Source organism: Bradysia coprophila, assembly GCF_014529535.1.
Source record: "Bradysia coprophila strain Holo2 chromosome IV unlocalized genomic scaffold, BU_Bcop_v1 contig_84, whole genome shotgun sequence".
Taxonomy (NCBI): Eukaryota; Metazoa; Arthropoda; class Insecta; order Diptera; family Sciaridae; genus Bradysia; species Bradysia coprophila.
The window spans coordinates 4104766-4127530 of NW_023503376.1; the positions used below are offsets into that span (position 1 = coordinate 4104766).

A 22765-nucleotide genomic window follows, 5' to 3' on the forward strand; every position below is an offset into this window, starting at 1 on the left:
AAGGAAAAAGATGTTTTGATAAAAAAAGTTAACTTTTTCTCAATCAATTCGATTTTCAAAAACTTTTCTTTTCTGAATAGCCTACAACATTCCCATCCCAAGAATTTAAGCCCACTTGAGCAAAAATCGAATCATTTTCTAGATTGAATTTCCGAATTTTCAAGTTTCAGATCCACTCAATTTTTAATAGTCGGCGAACTTTGACGACTCACCGAAAATACTTTCTCGACAAACTTCGCCCGGATTTTATTTTTGTAGCATTGGACTCTAGTTAGTAGAATAAGACTAATACAGCTCAGAGATCTCAAAGAAGGTTTTTGGTAGAGGTCGAAGTAGGTGGGAGACCGAAAACTCGTAAATGTAATTTCGCAGGTTGTAAATGAATTTTTTAAAATTTTCAAAATCGATTTTTGACATCTAGGGATGATAACAATTTTTTGTGGACTACGCCAGTCTCGATCCTTTATCCATCGCACGCCCCTAATTGAACATATTAATTTTCTGAAACATGTTTAGTATTTTACGAAGTGTATGAGAAATAGATAGATCTTAAGGCTGCAAAAATTTCTCCGGAAATTACTTATAAAGCCTTTATCAAAGTTTAAAAAATTCCTCCTAAAATTCTCCTAAAATAACCGTTAAAATTTCCTAAAATTCCTAATTTTAGGAGCCTTCCTAAGTCGTGGGAACTCTGCAATCATTTTAATAGGATTCTGTCAAATTCGTGCGACAATTCTGCCGTAATTTGCAGAAGAAACTATCTGCTTAATCAAAAATGCCAATAAATAATTTGCAACAGAAATTTTTCTTATTTTTAAGAAACAACTTGCCGAAAAATGACCACAATAATTCGCATGAGAAACACTTGATTCTTATGCAAATTACGGCAGAATAGTCATGTGTAAATCAACTGCGTTTGCTAACTAAATTGTTGCTGAAAATTATGAACATTTTGAACTTGCAGTAGATAACAAATAATTAAGGTAGAGTTTTATATACAAGTAACACACGAGCAGGACAGAACTGGCACCCAGGCACTCTTGCCAAATGCAGGAAAAAGCGTTTGAAATGCATAGCAAAAGAGGCCCTTCAAGTGAAGAAAGGGCTCATCCATATTACATTAGGGTGTGTCGATTTCAATTTTTATGTTTAGATATTCCGGATTCCGAACTACCGCGATTTACCATCGCACTAGCAATAATAATCAGCAATACCCTCGCTACCAACCAAACTTCGTTTTGACACAGTCAAGAGAAATGTTCAACTTTATTGCGTTTTTGCACACCAAAATGACGTAAAATTTTCTATGACAGAATACACTGTACAGTTTTACCACCTTAATTTTCCTAGTTCGGTTGCTAGAGAGGGTATTGTAATCAGCAAAAAGTTTTTTTTTTAAGTCAATATAAGCTTGCACCGCTGCTTTTAAAAAAAAAATCGAGTTAAACGAGGTAGCTGGATTATCGGTCTGAACCAAAAAAAACTACAGATAATTTTGCAGAGTTCTCACTCTGTACCGCATCTAGAGGGTCTACTAGAACATACAAAATTACCGTCGTTTTGGTGTAGCACCAAGTTTCACCGAGCTTATTCAGTCAAAGGCAGTCAATTTTCAGCATAAATTTGCTTCAGCTGTTTTTCAGCTGATCCACACATACAATCAAAACTGGTTTTCCTTGTTCATACGGTTGAAGCTGCTACACGCACGCGCATGATAGTGGTAAAACCGTATAAAGACGTATAAACGGTTGTGATTGTTTGTATGGATCAGCTGAAAAACAGCTGAAGCTAATTTATGCTGAAAATTGACTGCCTTCGACTGTATTGAATCCTAAAAAAAACTTTTTGCTGCTTATTATTGCTAGTACGATGGCAAATCGCGTTAGGTCGGAATATCTAAAATTAAAAATTAAAATCGACACACTCTAATATTACATGCTGTCTCCAGCACTCCTTTTTTTCACAAAATTCGGGATGAAAAGATGAAGTCTCGTTCTCTGGATTATTAACATCGGCTTAACAAATCATGACTCAATGCTGCGAGGCCGAGGAAGTTCTGACTATCCGGTTAGATGTGAATTAACATAAACTTGCCTTACGATCCTAGAACGTCTGCTTGTCATCAATCTGCTCGTTGCTATCTTCTCGTGTCTACTGCGGCATTTGTCTTCGGGCAAAGAACAGTACTTCCAACTTCGCCAATACCGTCCAATTCTACTCCCAAAAATTCTGAGACTTTGCCGAAGAAACCAACCTTCTATCTGCCACAGTTCCCGAGATAAGCCTAAAAACTGATAGTGACCAAATTTTTCCCGCTGCCGAACCATACCACGATTTTAGGAACCAACCTAGTGGAAGTTAATACTTAATGATCCACACAATTTCCAACAAGAAACACATCCCAAAACAACACACATGACCATCCATTTCATGAAACAAAATATACAACACACACACATACAAATTTGCTTTTATATGGCATTTGTATGGAGACTTTGGGGAGCTCCAGCTCCCAAAATATGGGTTTTCTCCAACTTTTGAAAATTCCATTCTTGTTTTTGGGCCATTATTAGCCTATAACCAAAATTTCAGGAAAATTTATAGAAACGTTTAGGAGTTGCTGGATCCACTTTTCCATAGGAACTAAGTAAGTAACTAACTAACGTAGGCGATTTCAGTTATCTGAAAAAACGAAATTTTGCTTATTTTCATACAAAAATTAATATTTCCAAAAATCTAAGTCTGGGGGTCGTTGGAATTAAGAGGGAGAAGTAAAAAAGTTGCTGTAAATATGCTCCGCCGTCCTCAAATTTTTTTTGTTAAAACATTTTTGGTAGTGGACAGGCATGAGCGCCGCCGAAAATAAGTCGCCAATTAAGCCGCCGCCGGCCATTTTTGAGCAAGCCGCGCCGCAGCCGAGCCGGTGCCAAAAACACGGCTCAAGCCGGCTTGAAACGGCTGGAAAATGAAATAAAGATTTCGAAAGGTGAATGGGTGAAATAATTTTGAAAACCGAGATTCCTGTTGATCCTAAGCAGCTCAAGTACTTTTTGAATTTTTTTTTTTCAAAATTAAGAAAATTTTGAAAATTTTCTTGAATTTTCATGAATTTTCCAGAATGGTATATTACGTCCTCGCTTCTAAGTTTGTTGTTTTGGCAAGTATGACCTTTGCGGAACGAGCCGAAGGCGCACAATCAGTTAATTCACAAATTTGAGAAAACTTTATCGATCTTTGCGAATTTTCCCCATTTTTTTTTCTTTTCACTTTTACTTGATTTTCGTGAGCTTTCGATTTCTTCTCGAAAACCATTTTCTTAATGAGTTAAATGAGTGTACCGGAGCATGATTTTCCATTTAGTTCAAGTTTCGAGGCAATAAAACTTGACGTGTTGGTGAACCTTAGACTTAGAGACTTGCTTGTAACAAGACCAGTTCCACTTGCACTTTGAACAACCTAATCTACCTACATTTTCGCTTTCCGTACAATTTCATTTTCATGCTTACTAGTTCATTTTCCATGAATTTATCTAAACGTTTTTATTTAAAAAAAAAAGTTAAAAGGAACCTCCAGCCGAGCCGTTTTAAGCCGGCTCAACCCGACTTTTTCGCCGCCTCCGAGAAATTTTTTTCGGCTAGCCGCTGCCGAGGTTTCTCCGTCGGCGCTCATGCCTGGTAGTGGACTTGCGTCACGCCCGCTTACTAACGTGCGGGCATGATTAAGTCAACTTAATGTTTCATGTTTTCGAGCAAAGCTGGTGAAAAAATTACTAAAATTTCAGCCAGGAATTTCCATTGAAAAAGTTCATCGAGTGAGTGAAAGTGGAATTTAATTTAAAGACAAAATATAAAAGGAATAAAAACCTTTTGAGCATTGCACTTGTAAAATAATTTATTTAATTTCCGTTCTGTTAAATCTTGTCTGCGTCCTCTCTAAACTTATAATAGCAACGACGTTTTATCATCTACCTACTGTTATACTCTCCCAAATCGATATGGGAGTTAATACACAATTTTAAATCAAAGACTAGCACCTACAACCACCTCGACGTTTCAGTAGCTTTCAATCCTTCACTCTGCAACCTCGACAGCATCGGCAAGTATATATCCGGTGTGAATGGCAATAGCACTCCAGGCTGTTGAATTTCGCCGTCTAGTAACATTTTGGTTGCGATTGCAGCGGGAAAACCAACAGTTATCGACATAGCTGAATGTCCACCTTGACTGGCCGGTTGACCGTAAACAACGAAATTAATTCCCTTCTCTTCGCGACGTCCGTCATTCCATCGCACGATTATTTCGTGTCTCAATATCACTAAATCTCTTTCGTCGTCGCCTGTGCCAATTGTCTTTGTGTTTGAATGGAGGAATTACATTGAAAATTTTGATGGTAAAACTTACCGAACGCAAGTCGGTGAGTCAGATAGTGACTGAGTGTGTCCAATGGGGTGCCTTTTTTCACTATCGGAGTGTCTTCTAGCAATCCCAAATTCTCTAGTCCATCCGGGCTGACACCGATTTGATCTGCTAGACGTTGTTTCAGATTTTCATAGAAAATATCAGTGTCTGTCATGCCAAGTAGATTCACCACCAGTTGTTTCTGTGCAAACCTTGGTTTAAGTCTTTCGCTTGAGACAAAAAATTCAAATCGCAAAATACCCATGTAACATCTGGTCCGCTCGGATGTAACATTGGATGCGGCTCTGGATCAATGAGGCCCAACAACTGCATCGATTTTATACAATCGGAGAAACCTTCAGTCAAATGAAACAATTTATGAACTCAGACGATTTGCCGGAATTGAACAACTGATCGAACCTTTATAGCGAATGGTTCCCCTCACCAGAGTCTGCACTTTCGAACCCAGTCCATACAAGTCTCCATACTGAGTTGAATCACGATTGGGGAAACCTGCAAAACAAATCAATTTTCCACTCGATTCGCAATCAATGAAGGAGAAGTTACAAGTAACCTTCAAGCGCAAATCCTGGCAAAAAGTCTAACTCACGCGGCGATGACATCAAATCACCACCGCCAGATATTTCGACCACTTGTCCCTTACTCAAATACTTAGCACTGGCCAGTGTATTGAGCAGTGCTCCCCGTGGAGACCATGAAAATTTGTAACGCAAAGGATTGTCGGAATGTTCGGGCGCAGGCAGACCGCCACAGAAACTTACAAACGACTCGATAACACCACCTCGCTCATGTACGTCTTTAAAACATTCCAGTGCAAGCAAGTGATCAATGCCGGGATCTAAACCGACTTCATTTAATAGCGTGACTCCTGCATTTTTGGCACTAAAAGGATGAACGTGTTTCATCGATTGGTTAAGGAATTGACGGAGCCTTTACCTCTCGTGCAACTCCTTCACTTCGTTTGTTACATAAGATGCTGTTACGAGATGAGTTTTCGCTTCGATACATTCTTTAGCGACAAGACCATGCAAAGAGTATGGCAAAAGTGAAATTACCTACAAAGGACACGACAGTTTGGACAGTTTTTTACTTTGCTTTATCAGTTTCCCACTTACCACATCACTATCCTCGCAAAGGGTGCGCAAATGATTGAGATTTTCGGTAACATTCAAATATGCACTTTGAACGCCCGGATATCTCTGTGCCAATTTATCAGATTCTTCCTTCAAATGTGAACATGCGGTGATGTGCAACTTTCCGTCTCTGTGTAAATATTCAACCACCGGTGCGCTGACCATTCCAGCTCCCAAAATGAGAACTCGCTTTTTGCCCTCGTGCGATACCTCTGATTTGTGACGAGATCTACTTTCGATTGAAACAACAGAAGTGAGTAATTTACAAGAACAACAAAATTGTAACAAATTTCCTTACGTATTTTGTTCGCGTAGTTCGGATATGTACTGGAAGTTGTCGGTTAGTTTACCGTTGCTGGCAACAATGCTCTAAAATTTAAAGAAGTTCTACACACTGTAACTGAATGGCAGTCGAAGGACATACCGAGAATATTGGATAACTAAATGTATGATTTTCTAGCGGTTTCTTCGCATCACTCCTCAAGATGTCATAGGTGTGCGGGTAAAGCACTTCTGCAAAGAGATCTGTACTTTCTCTGGGCAATTGAGTGGGCATGTTATCGATCGAGCAAACCTTTCCGAAAAATTTCGTTTTCATCAAATTACTTCAAACGATAAAATGTAACAGACTTACTAGCACACCAGGCCCCTTAAAGCTTTTAGAGTCTTTATTCCGATCAGCATCGTACAAACAGAACGGTGTATCGATCGTTGTGCACTCGTTCATGAATTCGATGGAGCCCCCAGGATCTGCAGATATATCGCAAATTGCTAGCATACGATGAGGAAGAGCTGGCGCTCCTTTGCTGGACGGTAACCATGGAGTGTTAGCCGGTCGGAGTAATGTTTTTGCATCAGGCAAAGTCATAAGTTTTGGCGAGCCAACGGCCCAGTAGATACCGTTGATTACGACGGATGCGTCTACATAAATCGAACGAATTAAGAAAATTCATCGAACGTATCAGTTTTGACCAGGCATGAGCGCCGCCGAAAATAAGCCGCCGATCAAGCCGCCACCGGCCATTTTTGAGCAAGCCGCGCCGCAGCCGAACCGGTGCCAAAAACACGGCTCAAGCCGGCTTGAAACGGCTGGAAAATGAAATAAAGATTTCGAAAGGTGAATGGGTGAAATAATTTTGAAAACCGAGATTCTTGTTGATCCTAAGCAGCTCAAGTACATTTTGAATTTTTTTTTCAAAATTAAGAAAATTTTGAAAATTTTCTTGAATTTTCATGAATTTTCCAGAATGGTATATTACGTCCTCGCTTCTAAGTTTGTTGTTTTGGCAAGTATGACCTTTGCGGAACGAGCCGAAGGCGCACAATCAGTTAATTCACAAATTTGAGAAAACTTTATCGATCTTTGCGAATTTTCTCGATTTTTTTTTCTCTTCAATTTTTACTTGATTTTCGTGAGCTTTCGATTTCTTCTCGAAAACCATTTTCTTAATGAGTTAAATGAGTGTACCGGAGCATGATTTTCCATTTATTTCCAGTTTTGAGGCAATAAAACTTGACGCGTTAGTGAACCTTAGACTTAGAGACTTGCTTGTTACAAGACCAGTTCCACTTGCACTTTGAACAACCTAATCTACCTACATTTTCGCTTTCCGTACAATTTCATTTTCATGCTTACTAGTTCATTTTCCATGAATTTATCTAAACGTTTTCATTTAAAAAAAAAAGTTAAAAGGAACCTCCAGCCGAGCCGTTTTAGGCCGGCTCAAGTCGACTTTTTCGCCGCCTCCGAGAAATTTTTTTCGGCTAGCCGCCGCCGAGGTTTCTCCGTCGGCGCTCATGCCTGGTCTTGACTACGGTTAGTTACATGGTGCTATTTTTGTGTTGAATGTGGATATGTATCGTTCCGGATATTGATCGTATTCCTGTGCATCGAATCCGCCACCTTCACGTCTTTCCAGATGATCAGATCGACTAACCTCGCAGCCGTACAGTTTATTTTGATCTGCCAATAATCCGGAAAATTATTATTGTCTGTGTACAATTGTACCCGTTAACGACCTACTTCCATGTTCGGAAACTTTTCTCAGTGTTTCCGGTGAAACGTATTCGATTGGTAGATCTTGGAAAACCTCTTGAGCTCCCTGTGAGACGTTTCCGGAACCGGTAAAGATAAATGTTAATGGCCCGATTGATTTTGGCATCATTCCTAAAGCGATTTCGTAGCCACAGTCTCGTACTGCTTGTCTTGCCATCGATGAATTCCGATAATTGTGCGGCGGGCCTATGTGCTATCGTTTTGTAACATTTTGTTAAACTCTCTTACACCATGATTTTGATGCACTTACCATAAATGGGGTATGATGTCCCAACGCCAGTAAACGTAAGCCTAATCCATGGAGAATATTTATCATACCCGCAACACCTGTTGTCAACAATTAGAATCAAAATAGTCAGTCAACACGTTCGCCAAATCTCTGAAACATGTTCATCCATACCTGCGTATTTACCGAACGCCACCAATCGTTGCCCATTCTCATCGATAATTCTTTCGTAATCAAATAATCGAATATTTTTCTCTAAAATTGCATCCAATAACGGCATATTGGACTCTTGAGCTTTTATTGTATGTGAAAAGAAGCAGTATGTTTTGTCCGGAATCAGTGCATCTACCGGCACTTGTTTCACACCAAAAATTACGGATGCCGAACTTATGTCTTCTTGAACAACTGCCCCAGCATTCAGGTACATCTTTATTGGGAGATAGAATTTTTATGAGGAAATCACAGTTATTCTTCAACTTATGGTATTTAAGACACGAGTAGCGAATTAAAAAGATTTTTGAAATCACTTCTGGGGTCCTGAAAGAGTAGATGAAACCGGAGTGACAGGAAGTACAAAAATTTATATTTTGTCTGTACCTCTTTTGAAAATAAAAATGGAATTGAGGCTGGGAAGCTGTTTTTTGACCATTTCCTTGACAAAAGTTTTTAAGTGATTTTTCCGATTTTCTCTGACTAACTGAAACGATTTAGCGGGAACTTCCCGGACATGCCACCACTAAATTTCAATAGATCGTGAGGCCAGCTACACCATAAAAATGGAATTGAGGCTGGGAAGCTGTTTTTTGACCATTTCCTTGACAAAAGTTTTTAAGTGATTTTTCCGATTTTCTCTGACTAACTGAAACGGTTTAGCGGTAACTTCCCGGACATGCCACCACTAAATTTCAATAGATCGTGAGGCCAGCTACACCATAAAAATGGAATTGAGGCTGGGAAGCTGTTTTTTGACCATTTCCTTGACAAAAGTTTTTAAGTGATTTTTCCGATTTTCTCTGACTAACTGAAACGATTTAGCGGTAACTTGCCGGCCATGCCACCACTAAATTTCAATAGATCCGTTTTTATGCCACTCAGTTTCATAATATGCAAAATTTGCAAACTTTAGATGCCTCTGTGGCATAAAACGTTGTATACAACTCGATGCAAAGTACGTTCGTAATCTCGCGATGTGTATTATAAAACAGGGCCTGCGGCCTCGTGTCATAATTAGACATCCAGAGCCTAATAAAGTACTTTGCACCTCAGTTGCATAAATTACTAATTTCATTTTCATCGCTCCATTCTGCTTGAAGGCCAAAAACAAGTTGAAAACACTGAAAAACATGGGTCTACTGGGCAGAGATTTGACTTCGACTAACTTTTTGTAACACAAAATATCTGGGGTGTGTTATACGTGCAATGAAAGAGGGTAAGTCCAGCTACAACATCCTATAGTCAGTTCCGTGAATAGGCGCTGTTGCAGGCCGGGAGGACTAACTGTCCAAAGTTTCATTATAATTTCAATGTAATAAGTCCAGAACTGATGTGGCTCCTACCGATGCCTATACCCTTCATGAAGGACTGTCAGAGGCCTGTATTCTTACAACATTTAAATTTTTAGAAACATGTCTATCTCGAGCACTCACGAAAAAAAAACTGTTCAGACGACCTTTTGACATGCTATAACTTTTCACGAGTTCTCTCCTAAACGAAAAACGATTCAAACGAGCCATAGCTAAACCGCATCGCCAAACCATTGTTTTCAAATTGGTTCAAGGTCGAAAACACACGAGCAATTTTGCTGGATAGGATCGACAATTTCGCTGTGTTTTTTATTGTTAGATTGTGGTGAATATATCGAATAACAATGGAAAACGCAGCATAATTGTCGATTCCAACATTGCAAAATTGCTCGTGTGTGTTGGGCCTAGGCCCTAGGTATATAACAGGGCCTACTTTTTAGAAACTTTTAGAGAAAATCAAGAAACTTTGAGAAATTCAAGAAACTTCGAGAAATTCAAGTAACTTCGAGAAATATTTCTTGAATTTCTCAAAGTTTCTTGATTTTCTCGAATTAGAGAAATTTCAAGAAATTCCAGAAAATTCAAGAAATTCGAGAAACTTCGAGAAATTCAAGAAATTTCAAGAAACTAATTTCTCGAGTTTCTTGAAGTTTCTCGAATTTCTCGAATTCGAGAAATTTTAAGAAATTCGAGAAATTTCGAGAAATTCAAGAAATTATTTTCCAAAAAGTAGGCCCTGGTATATAATGAGCAGCAGAATCGTTATTTTTCTGAATAGGAACCTAGACTATGCACAAACTGGATGCATACTAACGTACAAAAGTGAAAACATTTGTTGATATTTTTAACAGCGTTTCTTGATTCTAACTGTATTCACGCGACTAAAAAAAAAGTCCCCGTGCCAGACGACGACATGACATAGTGAATAATTTGTTTATGACTTTTTACGAATGTTTTTCCCCTTTACGCTAACGTTCTTTTAAAACAAATCTCTAGTTTAACTCGAATAGTAGTTATTACCATACATCGTACAATAATTAGTGAATTTATACACAAATCGATATACACCATCCAACCAATACTCAATGGAGATAAACAAAAATGTCGCGTTCCAAAAACATATAGCAAAGGTACTTAACCTTGCTATTCAAATCTTTCTTGAGTAAATGATATATCGCTTCTACATGTAAACGGCTGCAGCTTTTGGGATGTTCAGGTCTTCATTCCAGATAAGAGGCGATAGAATAAACAATCAACAAAACGATACACTCTTATCATCTTACGAAGAGCACGTAGTTTGCTATTGTGCGAATCAAACTGAAGATTTCGAAAAGAAAATGCCATACCCACAAACAACACACAATTTTGAAGAGCGTTGTAATCAGTCGTTTAAGATATGAGCGTAATTGACTGAACAAATAACTTAACATCAAGGTATACGTGAGAAGTGGAGATGTTACTATGCTACAACCGGAATTGTCAGTTTTAATGACTTTTGGGAAACTTACCTGCATTGGGTATGCTCTCCGATTGGACGGCTGTACAATCACTTTAACTCCATTGTCCACCAATTTCTTCACATAATGCGGATTGAATGGAGCTCGCCTTTCCCAGACGGATTGATCTTCCCGTCGAATGGCTAGGATTTTTTCTGTCTGCAATGGTTAAAATATTCTTAAGGCATCTCGATCACAATAGTTACCATCATATAGCGACAACAATTGATGTTAGAAGTCAGAATCATGTTAAGATAAATCGTTACGCAATCAACTATGGAAAATTTTCTTGAGATAATTTCACGAAAACTGAGAGGAAAACTCGTTTTATCTATCACAATTCACATCGCAAATCAATAATTTCGTTCGAAACACTGTGGTGTTCAGTTATTGTATCTGCATCGATTATTGTCTCGTAGAAATGCACTTACATGTTTCAATCGAATGCTTAAATATTCCGCGCCATTCCTTGGCCTATTAACTGTTCGTACAAGTCTAAACATCTTTTTAAGTTGAACGTCTACATCAAACTGATAACGGCGCTAAGGTTTCAGGTTTGTTTTCCGATTTTTTTTTAAAAAGCGTTTGTGCATATGAGGGGAAAAACATGATTAATCATATCTTTTCAACAATAAAAGAGTCTAATCTCAAACTTTTCACTTCTGAATTCAATTGAGACACACACATATCGCATCGCAACAGATGAATGTAAACACGGTCACGCATTATGTGTGTCTTGTTCGTGTTATTAAAATAGTTTTGATCACTTATCATTTATAGGGAGAGCTTATCAATTTAATGGTAGCTATTGAATTATTGAATATTTCAGGCTGCTCTTCTTTGAGAGTGTTTAACCTCTTATCAATGAGGACTCGACACAATCTATTATTGACATTGATAACTAATGTGGAGTTGCAATCCGAAAATAAACTTCATCTTTCGATAGCTTAATTAGGTTAGGCAAAGTTGGGGTGGTATCACGTCTATTTTGGGACCATGACGCGAGTACCCCACAGCGAAAATAGGAAAATAGTTACGGATTTGGTAACATAAACTTGCAGCAAACTTGAACCATTCACATAACATCTTCTTCTTCTTCTTCTTCTTTAGCCTGTTTGTATCCACTGCTGGATGTAGGCCTCCCCTAAATTTTTCCATGTTGTACGATCCATTGCCACTTGTTGCCAGTTCGTGTGTCCATATGTACCTTTGATGTATTTCTTTATTCCGTTTGTCCATCTCTCTGGCAGTCTTCCGACAGGTCTTGTTGTGGGGGGTCTCCAGTCCATGATGGCTTTGGTCCAACGGTCATCTGTCCTTCTTGCAATATGTCCTGCCCAACTCCACTTTAGAGACGCAATTCTTTCCATGACATCAACGACTTTTGTTTGTTGGCGAATCCATTGGTTTGTCATTTTGTCTCTGAGTGTAATTCCAAGCATACTTCGTTCCATGGCTCTTTGTGCCACTCTCAACTTATTTTCAGATGCTTTGGTTAATGTTAACGTTTCTGCTCCATATGTCAACACTGGAAGGACACACCTATCGAAAACTTTCCGTTTTAGACTATTATTCATTTTGCTTTTGAAAATCAGGCTGAGTTTCCCGAAAGCTGCCCATCCAAGACCAATTCTACGCTTGATTTCTGCAGTTTGGTTGTCTAGACCTAATTTCAGTTTGTGACCAAGGTATACATAGCTATCGACTCTTTCAATAACTGTATCTCCAATTTTTATTTGTCTGTCGTCGTCAATGTTTGTCATGATTTTCGTTTTAGATAAGTTCATCTTGAGACCAACTTTGTTAGCCTCTTCATTTAACTCTTCTAACATGACTTGTGCTTGGTATAGATTTAGTGCGACTAGGACAATGTCATCTGCGAAACGGAGATGACTAAGGAATTCTCCTTTTATGTCAATTCCCTTTTTGCTCCAGTCTAATTTCTTGAAAACACTCTCCAGGACTGATGTGAACAGTTTCGTTGAGATTGTGTCACCCTGTCTTACACCTCGGCCTAGCCTGAATTTCGTCGTGTTCTCATGAAGTTTAATACATGACGTACGAAAATGCTACGTCACATAACATCAGTAATTCAGTATTATTATCGAGTCTGTAACTTCTCATATCCATTAGTTTTAACATACATTTTACTGTGAAAACAGCAATAGCCACAAATCTACACAGTTCGCAACTATAGCCGTGGTTTAAGAGGGTTGAAACGCGTAAAGAACTTAAGATAAAAAAGGAAAATTTCCAACCTCGGCCTCGTCTTGCTACAACAAATCTCACACGAAACACTCATTACCCAAGGACTAAAGTTAAAAACTTTATCATATGAGACGTTAGGGACGCCGTTGAAGCTATGGCTAAGACATACCTGAACCTCTCATAGAAAGCTAGTGCAGTAAATTTTTGGATTGTTGAGTTATGATGATTCTACCTCAGATTCTACTCAGGAAAGAGGGGACTGTCAAGCAGTTTATTTTTATTTACAAAAAATGATTAATATTTTAACTACTACAGACCAAGGTTCTGCTAGAAAACAGGACATTTGATATTTTTAACGTTGCGAATTGGCAACGGACCATAGGTTTCTTTCAAAACGAATTTTGACAGGCCGAAAACAAGCGACCGTCATCCACATAACCGCAACTTAAACAAATTTGTTCGTTAAAACTTCAAAGTGAGGTTGTGTGGATGACGATTGACATTTTGAACGGTCTTGGAAGAAACCCAAAATTTTACGCATTAATTTTATCAGAAATGAATCGCGTAGCTAAAGTAAGTTTCTGACATCGAAACTGTACGTCAAACGTTCAAGGATTATGGAAAATTCCATATTTGGGATGTTATTGTGCCGACTTTACCTAAGTAAATTGTAATTTGCTTTTATGCAATTCAGTAATGATATCATGCCCGCACGTTAGTAAGCGGGCGTGACGCAGGTCCACTACCAAAAATGTTTAAAAAAAAAAAATTGGGGACGGCAGAGCATATTTACAGAAACTTTTTGACTTCTCCCCCTTGGCTCCAATGGCCTACAAAGATATCTGGAATCTAGGAATCCATACGAGTTCAACGAGCTATCACACGTTACTGCAGCTTCAAAATTGGCCGAGATATTGAACTTCGAAATATTGATTTTTGTATGAAAATAAGCAAAATTTCGTTTTTTCAGGTAACTACGTTAATTGGTTAGTTACTTAGTTCCTATGGAAAAGTGGATCCAGCAACTCCTAAACGTTTCTATAGATTTTCCTGAAATTTTGGGTATAGCCTAATAATGACCCAAAAATAAGAATGGAATTTTTAAAAGTTGGAAAATTCTCATATCTTGGGAGCTGGAACTCCCCAAAGTCTACATACAAATGCCATATAAAAGCCAATTTGTATGTGTGTGTGTTGCATATTTTGTTTCATGAAATGGATGGTAATGTGGTGAATGGTATGTAATGTTGTGGGATGTTTTTCTTGTTGGAAATTGCGTGAATCATTAGGTATTAACTTCCGCTAGGATGGTTCCTAAAATTTGGGATGAGAGATGATTCCTCTAGCACTTCCTAACTTCCATCGGTTTTTTTGACAGATTTGGGTTATTTTTGACATGAGTGAGGTGTTCCAAGGTTTGTTCCTAAATTTTGGGATGACAGATGATTCCTCTAGCAATACCTAACTTCCATTGGATTTTTTGATGGATTTGCGTTATTTTCGACATGAGTAAGGTGTTCCAAGGTTGGTTCCTAAATTTTGGGATGACAGATGATTCCTCTGGCACTACGTAACTTCCACCGGATCTTTTGATGGATTTGGGTTATTTTCGATATTAGTGAGGTTTTTCAAGGCTGGTTTCTAAATTTTGGGATAACAGATGATTCCTTTGGAACTTCCATCGGATTTTTCGATGGATTTGGGTTATTTTCGATATAGGTTAAGTTTTCCAAAATTGATTTCTAGATTGATTTCTCTAAAACTTCCATAAGGTTTTTTGATGTTGTCGAAAAGACTTACTTACAAAAGTGGTGATATCAGCCCAAAAACCCTTAAAGGGTAAATGTGACGCAAGTACTTGTTGAGGAACATATTAGGAAAATGGTTTTAAAATGCACTGAACGAATTTAAACGGAAGAAAACCGAATCATCTGCCACTTGTGACGCAAATTTATTTTTGTAAAATTTTCTTTCACAAATTTTTTGGGTCAATTTTTGTTGATGAAACTTTTGCGTACGGCGCACAATGCGTCACCCTCGGCGATATCAGTTATTTTATAAGTAGACACAAGGACTTGCGTCACATTTACCCTTTAAGGGTTTTTTTTTGGCTGATTTGTAACTTAAGCCGCCTTGCACGGTGTAAAAAATATAGGTTTGTGTGAAACAGCTTTCAAAAAAATGTTCGGCTCTCATGTCATGTCTGACCTGTAGCTTAAAAATATGAAAGCAAATCCCGAGTCGCCTAATCATCCCCAACTGAGAATTCTGCACGATATTTTAAAATATTCTACACTTTTATAAGTGAACAAGTTCTCGGTGCAAATTTATCGTTTCAAATGCGCATGCTTCCGGAGCGGATGAGTGTTGTATACACAGTGTATGTGTAATATTTTTATACAATTGAAAAGGCTGTCACAATTTTCTCAGACATCGTCCAGCAATAAAAGTTTATTGTTTTCAGTATTTGGAAACCGATTTATTACGTAAAACTCCTTCAATTTCAATTTCAAACCGTTTCTTCGCAGTGCAGTGCTTTGAGGTAATCGAAAATTAATTTCCTAAAAATTGAGTCGGTCAGAGTATTGACTGATTGGCAAACACCAAAGTAAGATAACAGGTATGTGCTGCATAAAATTCAATTGCTACTAACAAAATCTTTTGTTTTAAAATACGCGTAGAAAATTGTTGGTCGGTCGTCGGTTGATGTCATTCAAATTTATGTACACCATGATTATTCATCCTTAAATTCATATTTACATGACATCCAACCATTTATCGATTTTTGTTATGTTTATTTGTAACACATAAGTACGTTTTCGACGTTTAAGTTACATATTTATTACGATTGTAAATCTTTATACCGTCCCCTCAAGGTCATCATAATACAATCTAGTATGTTAAATACGCGCCCACAATTTTGCCTAATTTTAATGACTAGACATTAGACGACAAGAAAATTTCTTTACGACTTTTATGGTTTTAACATTGCTTTGCACCTGTATTATACTACACCTTCAATTCATTTGTATTTTTCGTGCACCTTCTCCTAAATTTATCAACCATCTAATCCCTGTCGCATATTCTTTTTTAGGAAATTATTCCAATGCCATACGTCTTGATTCGTGGTAATCTAGCTTCATATAGCTCAAAATATCCTTGGCGAGTGCTTGTTTCAGGACTCAGAGGTACATTTGTGTGAAGAAGAAAAAATGTTTTTTTCTGACAGGTGGTTTTCACCGTAGCGACGCGACCTGTAGGTTATGTTTATATATATATATGGTAACATATAGTTCAACATATTTGTCGATTTTGTGTTTGTAAGGTTTCATTCGATCGAAATAGGGTAGATTTCATCATTGAAAAAGTACACTGACAGTCTGTAAAGACTGTATACAGGTTTGCAAGTGGTCGTGATGGACATTCTACCTATAGTATTGAGCGACTTCGGCAAATAAAAATTCTCCATTTTATTTTTAACCATCACGACAGGTTGTATGACCTCGTCAAAATTTGATTTTTCTTGACACGACATGTTTTGCGATTTATGATGGGGGGTCGTCGTACTTTTTTGTATTTTAGTGTGTAGTAATAGGCAACATGTCAAATTCTCTTTGTTCTAATCTGCTTTACATGTTACAATAACCACACGATCAGCTAAGCCAAAGAAGGAGAATGTTCCATGCCCGACAACTTATTAAGCCCGGGAAGGCTTGCAATAATTCTTTTTTTATGTCATTTGGTAGCTTTATGAGTACTGATATGCACGTTTTAGCCGAGGGGAAGATAATCGTCTATTTTGAGTACAAAAAGATTTTCTTTAGATTTTCAAAAACTTTCCACGATTTTCTTAAAATTTCAAAGTTTTTTTGAGGATTTTCCGATAGGATCCGGGATTATCTGAATATCGTCGAATGTTCATAAGTTCGTGACTTCTTATTGACTTTCCGTGACGTCACTTTCCGTGACATCACTTTCAGTGACTTTCTGTTACTTTTCGTTACTTTCCGTGATTCCACGGAAAGTAACCGTGATTTTTCGTTACTTTCCGTGACTTTTTCGTAACTTTCCGTTTCCACTACTTTATGTGACATTACTGGATTTTTCGTGACTTTCATTGACTTTCCCGATGACTTCGTGACGTTCTGGATAAAAGTGCTCTTTTTTCGGCCCTGGGTCTTCAACCCTCGGAATTTTCAAAGAGTTTGAGGATTTGAGTGCAAAGGGATTTCTGAAGGATCGTTCAAAGTAGCCTTTTAGGTAACAATAGGCTACTTCGCCGAATGGAACGCACTCACTAGCCGTGGGGTAAACAACCATTTGACTACGTGAGTGCGAAGAAACAGCATGACATATATTTTGATATATCTCTGTTGCTTCGCACCCACTCAGTCAAATGGTTGTTTACCCCACGGCTAGTGAGTGCGTTCCATTCGGCGAAGTAGCCTATTCCCTAATTTTCCATTACGAATCGAGTTCTATTGATTTAACGTTTTAAGCTAACGGTAAAGACTTTTGTAAAATTTGCATGGCCTCGGTTCGTCTGAAGACAGACCAGTATCATTGTTTTGAGTGAATACGGTTAAACTAGCGATTAAAATGAACAATTTGTAGCCTCTGACATTGAACAGCTGGCCCGATTTCCGTCAGGTGGATATAGTGATGAGTCAACAATAGCCTACCTCCAACATCCCTGCGTTATTCTGACAGCTCTCGAGGTTTGTTTGAGCTTGATTATAAGTCGTGGCTTGATGTTTGGTTAACACAGACGCTAAAAGTTATCGCACTTTATAAACTTAGAAACCCAATTGGACGTTATATGCATGCCACACTTTATACAAAAGAATTGTTTTAATTTTTACGTTTTATGTTGCTGGTTTTACCATTTTATTTGTTGCCACACTCTCACACAACTTCCTGTAAACACCAACTGTAATCGATTTCGTATTCAAGAAACATTTCACTCTCCAATTCGACCAATTCGTAAATGCTAATTTGATCCGCCCTATATTCACACAGTTACTCGGCTATAGTGTCGTTGCATCCTCATCAACGCCAGTGAAACAGGACTACAACGAGTACATGTGGACGATGCGAAGAGATTTTCCCGGTCAGCAATTCAGCCCCGACTCAGCGTCATTAGTTGATCGTGATAACATTTCGAATGTTGGTCGAGAAGCGTTAGCCACATCGAAAAATAAGAGTGACGCGTGAACAGTGCAATAGTACGGCGCGAACATACAGACATTATTTTACCGCAACTAAATTTTATCGAAACAAAAAACCCAAAAATTAAATTAAATTTACAAACAAAGTGAAATTAAAATCGAGTCCAATGGCTGACACGGCACCACCACATCAAAATGTTGTCACAGTGGCTGTGCCTCCAGTTGAAGGAACGTATTTATATGTTGCTGTCAAGGGATCATTACATGCTACCGACTCATCAGTATTTGGATTAGATCGCGACGAAGCGGCTGCATTGGCGAAACGATTTTCTAACACATCGATTGGAATCGTGAACGGAGTATCGATCAAGGGCAGCCCAATGGCTGTTATTAATTCGTTGGGTCAGTTGGGCTATAAAGTGGTTTGTTCGACTGGTGAAACAGAAGTTATATGGACATTGGCACGCGAAGTTTAAAGTTCCGTTGTCGATAATTTGCAAATGTTAAGTGGCTTTCTGGACTAAAATTTTTTTCGTTTTCTTTTTTTATCGTAAAATTAATTTTTCCGGTTTCTAATTGCGTTGGATTTCTTAGTCATTATTATTTTTTAAACTAAAATCAGCATTTCGTATTCTTCTAACGCAATTTGTTAAAAAGCTCTTGTAAAAACTAAAATAAAATCTAAAAAAAAAATGAGTGAACATAAACATGAGAATGGTGTCTGCAAATGTAAATCAAGTGTCGCCGCCCAGTCGTTAACTGAAATGGATTTTGATCGAGGAATTTGGTCTGCTGGTGAGTTTATATCATTTTTTATATCTACCCTGTACGCGCGTACCTTAGATTTTTTAGTACTTAGCCTTAGCGTTTTAAGCTTCGAACATCTTTTTGATTTGTCTTTGTATGTTTGAAAATTCAATCCACCAATTCGCAGCAAGACACCAAATAAACATCGCGATATGTTACGCTTCTGAATCAATCGATCCCTTTTTTCAGGTTTTCTGAGATTTTTCTATAAAGACAGTCGTTCTGCGAAGGCTAGAAAAGCGGAAAATATAAACGCAGAGTTCCCACTCCTCCTAAAATTCATAAAATTCCTAAAATGGACCAAATCCTCCTAAAATCTCCTAAAATCTTCTAAAACTCCTAAAATTCCTAAAAATAGCCCACACTATCAAAGAATTGTTTTAATAAAACTGAAAAACATGTAAATTTTTTAATTACGCTGCAATGAATTTGAAAACAGTCCTTTCTTTGAGTCATGCAAACAGCGATCCTGAACGTGGATTTAGCGAAAACAAATATATTCTCGAGGATCTCAGTTTGTTAGTAGATGCGACTATCGTCGCACTTCGACCAAAATTATGGTGAATCTTGTTAACTTGAAAGAAGGGTCCAGTCGACAAGAAACAACTGATAAATACCAAGTTGCTGGTCTTAACTGGCGTCAAAAAAGTGTAAACCATAAAAGTTTCAATTATTGAACTACATAAGGAAAACGATGCTTTGATAAAAAAAAAACTTTTTGTCAATTAGGGGTGTACGATGGAGAAAGGATCGAGACTGGCGTAAATTTTAAAAATTCATTTACAACTTGAGACAAATCATAGAAGCTAAATTTTTTAGTTTTAGGTCTTCCACCTACTTCGACTTCTACCAAAAACCTTCTATGAGATCTTTGTTAGCTGCATTAGTCTTATTCTACTAATTGGAGTCCAGTGCTACAAGAAAAAATTAAATCCAGGCGAAGTTTGTCGAGAAGGTATTTTTGGTGAGTCGTCAAAGTTTGCCGACTATGAAAAATTGAGTGGATTTTAAACTTGAAAATTCGGAAATTCTATCAAGAAAATAATTCGATCTTTGCTCAAGTGAGCTTAAATTCTTGCGAATGTTGTAGGCTATCCAGAACAAAAAAGTTTTTGAAAATCATGTGAGAAATGTTTGTTTCGTGAGTGTTTGTTGGGCTAAAATTGAGGCAAAATGGTTCAATTGAGAAAATCGAGTTTTTGACATCTAGGGATGATAACAATTTTTTGTGCCTGTCTCGATCCTATATCCATCGCACACCCCTAATTGAACATATTAATTTTCTGAAACACTTTTATTATTTTACGAAGTGTATGAGAAACAGAAAGATCTTGAGGCTGCAAAAATTCCTCCGGAAATTACTTATACAACCTTTATCAAATCTCCTAAAATTCTCCTAAAATTACCGTTAAAATTTCCTAAAATTCCTAATTTTAGGAGCCTTCCTAAGTCGTGAGAACTCTGTAAACGAAACAGATAGTCGCCAGAACCAGCCTGAACCCTAGTGATTGAATTAACTTGTTACGAACGAAGACGGCTATAATCTGTTGTCGATAACGAATGTTAAAAAAATGAAGTAAAAGATTTCGCGAAAAATACTTACGTCAAACGAAGTAATAGATTCGATAGTGGAATTGTTGACATGCTTTCCGTCTGTGAAAAGTTAAAATCAGCATTTTTTCAATCCATTGGCATTTTTATCGGGTCTAGATCGTTCACATATTTAAAACTCTCTCCTCCCTATCCCTATATCTGGAAAACATGTCTGAGTTTCCACTTATTGCAACTATTGCCTTGACAATTATGCTCGCTGCCTTAATAATTAAAACGAATTCTTATGCAAAGATCGGTTTTGTTGTCTAAAATTGATTTCCTAGCAACCCTAGGACTCCCTGCTTATTTCATTCAATTATACTGAGTAGAACTGAAACCACCTTGAATTTACCAGAATCAATATTTTTCCATAGCTTTATACAACGACATTGCCCGCTTAAAAGAACTAATAAACCGAGAACATACAAACAATCAAGATGAAACTGGCTACACTGCCCTACATTATGCAGCTCGTAACAATAACATCACGGCCTGTCAACTATTAATTGAAGCAAACGCAAATGTTAATGCAGAAACAAAGGGTGGTGTAACTCCACTTCAACGAGCTGCAATGATGGGTAAGCTTTTAATTTCAATTCAATTTTTGTTCAATTTACTGATTCAAGTGGTATTTATTCTTAGGTCACTTGGACGTGGTTAAGCTTTTGCTGAGCCACCGAGCCAACGTTACGGTTCAAGATAGTGATGGAAATACGGCGGCACATCGGGCGGGTCAAAATGGACATAGTAATATTGTTGAATTATTGATTAAAAGTGATAAGAATCTTGAAAAATGTTTGAATAATAGGGGGCAGACACCATTAGATGTTAACGGAAAGTAAATTTTAATTTAGTCAGCAGACTCAGTTTGCCAGGTTTATTTCTAATTTCAATTTATAAAAATTATTATACCGTCGATGTTCATGCGTAATAATTTGGTTTTTGAAATCATTGAATAAATTATTACGTTTCCTCTTCGAGTATAACCTTTATGTTCGAGTCATAGAAAATTAAATTTTTGAAAATTTTGAGATTATATTGTAATATCATTGATGGCATCACAGAGCCGAAGTAAGCATAAGAAAAATATATTCTTGTAATCGTTAGGTGTTTATCACGAAACTCTTTACAAACTGTGCAAACTTCTCTAGTTTTATTTGGTGTTGTCATTAGATGTAAAAAATAAAAATTATGCAACGAAATATGGATTTTATTTGTGGACAACGCAACCCAAAAATCTAGAAATAAAATTCCAAAAAATTCTGGAATTTTAATTCTCACTTGAAAACCTAAACTCTCTAAAAACTCCTAAACTATCTGAAAATTACTTAAGTTCCTAAACTCTCTGAAAACTTCCACTCCATCTAAGAACTCCGAAACTCTCTAAAAACTCCTAAACGTTCCGAAAATTACCTAAGCTAAACTCTCTGTAAACTCCCACTCCATCTAAAAACTCCGAAACTCTCTAAAAACTCCTAAACGTTCTGAAAATTACCCAAGCTCCTAAACTCACTGTAAACTCCCACTCCATCTAAAAACTCTTAAACCATCTGAAAACTCGTAAACGTTATGAAAATTATCTAAGCTCCTAAACTCTCTGTAAACTCCCACTCCATCTAAAAACTCAGAAACTCTCTAAAAACTCCTAAACGTTCTGAAAATTACCTAAGCTCCTAAACTCTCTGTAAACTACCACTTCATCTAAAAACTCCGAAACTATCTGAAAATTACCAAACGTTCTGAAAATTACCTAAGTTCCGAAACTCTCTGTAAACTCCCACTTCATCTAAAAACTCTTAAACTATCTGAAAACTCGTAAACGTTCTGAAAATTACCTAGGCTCCTAAACTCTCTGTAAACTCCAACACTATCTAAAAACTTATAAACTTTCTGAAAATTACCTAAGCTCTTAAACTCTCTGTAAACCACTACTATCTCTCTAAAAACTCCCAAATTCTCTGAAAACTCCAAAACTTTCTGAAAATTATCTAAGCTCCTAAAATCTCTGTAAACTCCAACAGCTCCTAAACTCTCTGTAAACTTCAACACTTACTAAAAACTCCTAAACTCTCTGTAAACTCCAATACGCTCTAAAAACTCCTAAGCTTTCTGAAAATTACCTAAGCTCTTAAACTTT

General features: G+C 37.4%; 3 protein-coding genes across 6 annotated transcripts; 2 read left to right on the forward strand and 1 right to left on the reverse strand.

Annotated features, from left to right (window-relative positions):
- Window positions 1-3879: 3879 nt before the first annotated feature.
- On the reverse strand, window positions 3880-11420 carry LOC119072875 (alpha-aminoadipic semialdehyde synthase, mitochondrial). Of its 2 annotated transcripts, none has more exons than XM_037178181.1 (16): window positions 11284-11420; window positions 10865-11011; window positions 8008-8260; window positions 7858-7934; window positions 7575-7800; window positions 7377-7514; window positions 6186-6472; window positions 5976-6125; window positions 5850-5920; window positions 5534-5780; window positions 5355-5473; window positions 4972-5300; window positions 4818-4910; window positions 4659-4753; window positions 4401-4599; window positions 3880-4335 (listed from the first exon to the last, which is right to left on the reverse strand). In XM_037178181.1, the coding sequence occupies exons 1-16, from the start codon at window positions 11353-11355 to the stop codon at window positions 4034-4036; spliced, it is 2805 nt and encodes a 934-aa protein (XP_037034076.1). In that variant the 5' UTR covers window positions 11356-11420; the 3' UTR covers window positions 3880-4033. The 2 variants fall into 2 exon arrangements, with proteins under 2 accessions (XP_037034076.1, XP_037034075.1); XM_037178180.1 differs by having other exon boundaries at window positions 5534-5783.
- Window positions 11421-15423: 4003 nt separating this feature from the next.
- LOC119072551 (ankyrin repeat domain-containing protein 39) lies at window positions 15424-21830 on the forward strand. 3 transcript variants are annotated; one of them, XR_005086880.1, is made up of 5 exons: window positions 15447-15680; window positions 16155-16248; window positions 17675-17778; window positions 18080-19023; window positions 21003-21162. XR_005086880.1 is itself a non-coding variant. In XM_037177788.1 (4 exons), the coding sequence occupies exons 2-4, from the start codon at window positions 18921-18923 to the stop codon at window positions 21468-21470; spliced, it is 507 nt and encodes a 168-aa protein (XP_037033683.1). In that variant the 5' UTR covers window positions 15424-15680; window positions 18080-18920; the 3' UTR covers window positions 21471-21830. The 3 variants fall into 3 exon arrangements, 1 of the variants encoding a protein (XP_037033683.1); XR_005086881.1 differs by lacking the exon at window positions 17675-17778 and adding an exon at window positions 21271-21830 and having other exon boundaries at window positions 15453-15680; window positions 21003-21206; XM_037177788.1 differs by lacking the exons at window positions 16155-16248; window positions 17675-17778 and adding an exon at window positions 21271-21830 and having other exon boundaries at window positions 15424-15680; window positions 21003-21206.
- Window positions 18366-21497, forward strand: LOC119072552. The gene is made up of 3 exons (XM_037177789.1): window positions 18366-19023; window positions 21003-21206; window positions 21271-21497. The coding sequence occupies exon 1, from the start codon at window positions 18396-18398 to the stop codon at window positions 18702-18704; it is 309 nt and encodes a 102-aa protein (XP_037033684.1). The 5' UTR covers window positions 18366-18395; the 3' UTR covers window positions 18705-19023; window positions 21003-21206; window positions 21271-21497.
- Window positions 21831-22765: the final 935 nt, after the last annotated feature.